Source organism: Bison bison, unplaced genomic scaffold, assembly GCF_000754665.1.
Source record: "Bison bison bison isolate TAMUID 2011002044 unplaced genomic scaffold, Bison_UMD1.0 scf7180017864184, whole genome shotgun sequence".
Lineage (NCBI taxonomy): Eukaryota > Metazoa > Chordata > Mammalia > Artiodactyla > Bovidae > Bison > Bison bison.
The window spans coordinates 2,073,598-2,079,525 of record NW_011494756.1 but is presented as its reverse complement, the minus strand read 5'-3'; the positions used below and the strand labels follow the sequence as shown (position 1 = coordinate 2,079,525).

General features: G+C 48.1%; 1 protein-coding gene across 1 annotated transcript in view; it reads left to right on the top strand.

Moving 5' to 3' along the window:
• Nucleotides 1-66: 66 nt before the first annotated feature.
• The window catches only part of LOC104991277, an 8,574-nt gene continuing 2,712 nt past the window's right edge, over nt 67-5,928 (top strand). Inside the window, exons 1-3 of the mRNA XM_010843694.1 lie at nt 67-119; nt 951-994; nt 1,795-1,871. Coding sequence (XP_010841996.1) covers nt 88-119; nt 951-994; nt 1,795-1,871 — 153 coding nt within the window. The 5' untranslated portion in view covers nt 67-87. The remainder of the gene's footprint in view (nt 120-950; nt 995-1,794; nt 1,872-5,928) is intronic.

The window sequence follows — 5,928 nt, the reverse complement described above, 5'->3', positions numbered from 1 at the left end:
CCTGACAGCCACAGAGTAAAGGAATACCAGGCCTCTGGGGTGACGTGATGCACTGACTGATACCCATCTTCTTTCCTTAGACTGAAAATGGTGTTTGGTCTGTGCAGCCAGAGAGAGAGGTAAAGTTTACATGGGCCCTGTTAGCATACCCTCGTCAACCAGGAAAGGGGACCCCCTCACTGGGTCCCATGAGGAAGGGGTTTTGTATGGCCCTTTTCCTGACTGTTTCAGTGTCTCTGGGATTCAGGGTCAGAGTGGAGAGCCTGGTACAAACAAGTGGGACATGCCTCTGTGTGTGTGTGCGTGCGCATGTGTGTGTATAGACAGGGTGCCAGCGTCCTGACAGTGCCAAGACGCTGTGTTTGAGGGGGTTCTCAGGTGGCCTAATGGTTAGGATTCAGCACTTTCACTGTGGAAGCTCAATCTCTGGTAGGGGAACATCCCACGTGCTATTCAGAATGGCCAGGAAAAGCTGTTTGTCCCAAGGGAGGTGTTCTAGAAGAGCAAGATGGACAATGGGATATTATTTCTAATCCAGGCTGGAGTCAGTCCAGAGGAGGGAGGGAGGGCTTTGGGGGGCTGTGGGCCAAAGAGCTAATACAACCCTTGAACGAACAGCTATGAATGCTGAGCCAAGGCTAAGCCCCTGCCTTCAGGCTGGAGAGGCAAGATGGACCTGTGCAAACAAGAAGGAAAGGAGAAGGGAGGGAGTCAGAGGGGCCGTGTGGGCTCCAGGCTCCAAGTCTGGCTTTCTGAATAAGCAGAGGCACAGAGTCATGATGGCCAGTCAGCAGGGAGCCTGGGCTGAGCCCTGTTACAGCTGCAGATTTATTCACCCACAAGTGTTGATTGGACGCATCCTGGTGGAACAGGTGCTAGGGCTTGGACGGGGGAGGAAACCGTGAGGGCACGAGACCCCAGCCACACACTCTGATCTGCTTTCCTTCCAGGCTCTATAGTCTCCTCTACACAATACAGATCTTCATTCTTACAGGTGAGGGCCTGGGTACTGGGGTGGTCGGGGGACTGATGGCAGGACCCAGGGAATGGGTGCTCGTCTCCAAGCCACTTCAATCTCCAGCTACTCCCCAAGACTCCCAGAGGCCCCTCCTGAGATCACCATATGCCTGGCTCCCCAGGGCTGGTCACACTGCTCAGAACTAAGGCTGGCCTTCTTTCTCCCTTTCCTTCCTCTGTACCTCCATGGAGAAGTGGGATTTGAACCTGTGTCTGACTCTAAAACCCATGCATCCTCCCAAAAAACTCTCAAACTACCCCCTCAAAACACAAAGAACCAAGTCATACCCTATAGCAGTGGCATCCTCCCAAAAATCTCTCAAACTACCCCCTCAAAACACGAAGAATCAAGTCATACCCTGTAGCAGTGATCTTCAAATTTTTACTTATGCCTTTTGAATAACACCACTTCCCTGGTGGCTCAGATGGTAAAAAGCATCTGCCTACAAGATCCCTGGGTTGGGAAGGTCCCCTAAAGTAGGAAATGGCAACCGACCCCAGGACTCTTGCCTGGAGAATCCCATTGATGGAGGAGCCTGGTAGGCTACTGTCCATGGGGGTTGCAAAGAGTCAGACACGACCGAGTGACTTCACTTTCTTTTCTTTCACTTTTGAACAGCTGTCCCCTCACATATTTGTAAGTTAATGTCTAATGTCTTTCATCACACGTGGAAATAGTTTAAAAATATACCATTATTGCCATATTGTATGTACTGACTTTAAAAATAATTGTTACTTTTTAAATGTTTTAACTCGTCTTTCCTCATCTACCTGCAGGCATGGTGTACTACTATTTTCAGGGGTCTTTGGGGAAAACAGCCCCTGCCCATGAGCTCGCTGTGGAGTCATCACAGGTGGGGACCTCTGTCAGGAGCTAAGGGGACTGCCTCATGTAGCACAAAGAGCGGTCACACTGCTTGATCAGAAATGGTCGACCAACTGTGCATGTGTGTGTGTGAGGACTCTGGAGAAATTCCCTGTGTTCTCGGCGACGTGTCAAACAAAGCCCCCCTCTACCACCCCCATGCCCGCCCCACCACGGGCTGGCTGTACGGTCACCTCAGGGCTCTGAGGCCATAAGCTCATCTCAGGGCTCTGTGGCAGGAACCTAGACAGACCAACAGGAACAGATGACCCCTACTGTGTGAGTAGTCTTGGAATATGGTTCCACATTCGTCCGTGAAGGGGGTGGTGGTGAGCAGGACACCTGCCTGGGTCACATACCCTCGTGGACATTGCAGGTCCAGGGACCTGTGACTGAAGCCCCCTCCCAGCCCTCCGTCAGGAAAACACACATGGAAGCTGGATGGCCACTGAGGGCCGCGTGCCAGATCAGGCGTGCCCACTGGTGAAACCTCGCAGCCCCCAGCAGCATTTTGTGCGTGTGTGTTGGAGTGTAGCCAGGAAACGTGAGGGTTTCGGGTGAACGGTGAAGGGAAACTTCGTTTTGTATTGGGGTGCAGCCAATTAACACGTTGTGACAGTTTCAGGTGAGCAGTGAAGGGGCTCGGCCATACATGCACCCGTATCCATTCTCCCCGCCTCCCACCAGCAGCTCCCACTTTGTAGAGGAGGAAACTTAGGCTCCCAGAGGGACAGTGACTGGACCCAGGCTGCCCAAGGTGACACGTTAGAGTCACATGCCTGGTCTCTGGAGGGCCCCTGCTCTCCCTCTGGCGCTACTGGGAAGAGAGGAGTATCACGGGGACAAGCAGCTTCTCTGTGACCCAGCAGCATGGAGACATGTGGGCTACGTAGTCAGGGAGTGACTGTCAGAGGTTGGAGAGCCCCTAAGAAGGCCCAGGTGGGCAGGTGCCTTAGGGCTTCCCTGATAGCTCAATGGGCAAAGAATTCACCTGCGGTGCAGAAGACCCCGGTTTGATTCCTGGGTCAGGAAGCTACCCTGGAGAAGGGATAGGCTACCCACTCCAGTATTCTTGGCCTTCCCTTTTGGCTCAGCTGGTAAGGAATCCAGCCACAATGCGGGAGACCTCTGTTCGATCCCTTGGTTGGGAAGACCCCCTGGAGAAGAGAAGGGCTACCCCCTCCGGTATTCTGGCCTGGAGAATTCCATGGACTGTATAAGTTTGCAAAGAGTTAGAAACGATTGAGCAAATTTCACTTTCGGAGACAGAATCCTATGTTGCTTCCTTCGTATTTTTTTTTTTAATTAACCAAACTTTAATTAAAAAAAAAATTTATTGTCATCAAAGACATGTGTATACATAGTTTGATGAGTCAAAGGTTTAAGACCTGGAAAAAGTCTGCTGTTTGTCACAATCCTCTTCACCCACAATTCCCGCAGCCCAGGGGGGAAATCTTTCTAGCTTCCAACTTGCTAGCTGAAGCCGTTGATTTTGCCTCCACTGTTCTAAATAAAAAGCTTATCTTGCTTTGTCTTGATTGTTCACATCTAAACATGATCTAATGAATTATTACAACGAAAGGTGAGGATTTAGCTCTCATAACAACTGAACACTTAATACCATCTCCAACACACGTTTCACCTCTCTAGTCTCCTCGTGATTATATCCTAGGTTTTGGCATTCTAAACGTTTTGAGTAATGACATCTTTAGTTCTTAAAAGTTTTTAAGCTTCATTTTTGCTTTTATTGCTGACTTTTATATCATTTTGGCTTTTAAATCCCTCTCCCACACAGTGGGCTCTTTTTAATTCATTTTTTTAAAATTAAGGAACTATTTAAATAGAGTGGAATCCATTCTTTTTAGCTACAGCTCTGTGAGTTCTGACAGAAGTATACAACTGTGAAATTGCCACTACAGCCAAGACACAGAACAGCTCCAGTCAGTTCAGAAAATTCCCCCATACTCACTAATACTCAACCCTTCCCCCGCTCCCAGCCCCTGGCATCCGGTGAATGGTTTTCTGGCCCCATAGTTTTGCCTTTGCAAGATGGTCATATCAATGGAAACATCCCAGTACCTAGTCTTTATTTATCTGCCACGCAGCAGGCTTGTGGGATCTCAGTTCCCTGAGCAGGCATCCAGCGCAGGCCCCCTGCAGTGGAAGCACAGAGTCCTGACCACTGGACCACAGGGCAGTGCCCAGGATGTGGTTTTGAGTCTCTCGCTGAGCACAGGGCACCTGGTTGTGTGTCGCGGTAGTGTGTTCCTTCTCATTGCCGAGCAGCTGTCCCGTGCATGGACGTACCGCGGTCTATCCGCCGACCAGATGAGAAGCATTTGGATTGTTTCTGGTTTTGGCAGTTTCAGATACAAGCACTGTAATGTTCATGCACAAGTTTTGTGTGAACATAGGTTTTCCTTTTCCCTAGGTAAACACCTCACAGGGGGGTGGTGGGGTCACGTGCTAATGTGTACTTAGTTTTCTAGGAAACTGTGAAACTTTCCAAAGTGCTGGTATCCACTTTGCATTCTCACCAGCAAAGAACGAGAGGTTCCGTTTGTTCCATATCACTTCCAAAATTTTCCTTTTTTAAAGTCATTCTAGTGGGCTTGCGGCGTCATTTTGTTTAGCTCAAAAAGTATGCAAGCAGTATTCCTGAGTCGTGTAGTATACGATCATCAGCCTTTGTCTATAATGCTGCTTTTTTCCTCGTTTTTAAACTTTAGTTTTCTCTGTACCTATAATCTAAAATGTCTATTAAGAACAATTAATCTCCTTGCTATACACTTAACACAAGTTAGGCGGTTTATCAATATGATCATTTCCCTGGGGACATATTTCATGGAGCCCTCCACCCTTTTCCCTCCTGGACGGACGTCCTTGAGGTCGGAGGCTCAGCTCTCCTGGGAACTCCCTCCACCGTCATTCTTCGGGGTACTCGTTCGCGTGTGGAGCCCGTGTCATCTCTCGTTTTGGGGGCAGCACAACCTGCAGTTGTGCTGAGGGGTAGTCCTGAGATACTCCCGATGGGTAGTCCTAGATACGACCTGTCCGAAAAGGTCTTACTGCTTATTTAACTCAGTTTGACTAGGTACAGAATTTTAGACTAGAAATAATTTTCTCACAGATTTTAAAGATCTTCATTTTCTTCTTGCTTCAAAGGTTGGTGGTGAAAAGTCTGATGAAACTTAATAGACTTCTTTCTTCATATCTCTAGGAGTTTTTCGGTTCTTCTTTTCATCCTAGGTATTGCAATATTTAGTAATGACATCATCTGGGGTGGGTCTCCTTCATCCATTTTCCTGGACACTGGCGATTCCTTCTCTTCCACAAACTCGGTCCTGCATCCTTGGGAAAGGTCTCAATAACACATGAATGATATTTATTTGGGATCTTTCCTGCCACCCCAGTTTGTTGATTCTGTTCCTTCTTTCAGAAAGATCTATGATTTAGCTGTTGGACCTCCTGATCTCTCTATTCTGGGAGAAACTCTTTTTCAATTTTCTCTTCTACACTCTGATTGGGTTTTTAATTCCCATGATCATATTTCTGTTTTTGAAGAATTAGAAGTTATAGGGACTTCCTGGTGGTCCAGTGGTTAAGAATCCACCTTCCAATTCAGGGGATGCCGGTTCGATCCCTGGTCAGGGAACTAAGATTGCACATCCATGGGGCAACGAAGCCCATGGCCAGCAATTAGAGAGGACCCTGTGCACTGAGCTAGAGAGGAAAAAAAACCCCAAGCGCGAAATAAAGAGTCCATGCACCACAACAGACCCAATTCAGCCAAAATGAAATTAAAAAAAAAAAAAAGAATTAGAGATTATTGTTGGAACATTTTTATCTCAGCACCGGTCCTTGTTTGTGAATGCAGCGTTTTGTGTCTAAAGACATCAATTATTCATTAGTGTGAAGCTTCCTTAACCCCCCGTAGTCTTCATGTCGGCAGCGTGCACTGACTGGACCAGGCATGACCTTGACATGTCACCTCAGCCTTCTCTCTTTCTCCTGGTCATACAGCCCATCGGGGAGACCTTAAGGCC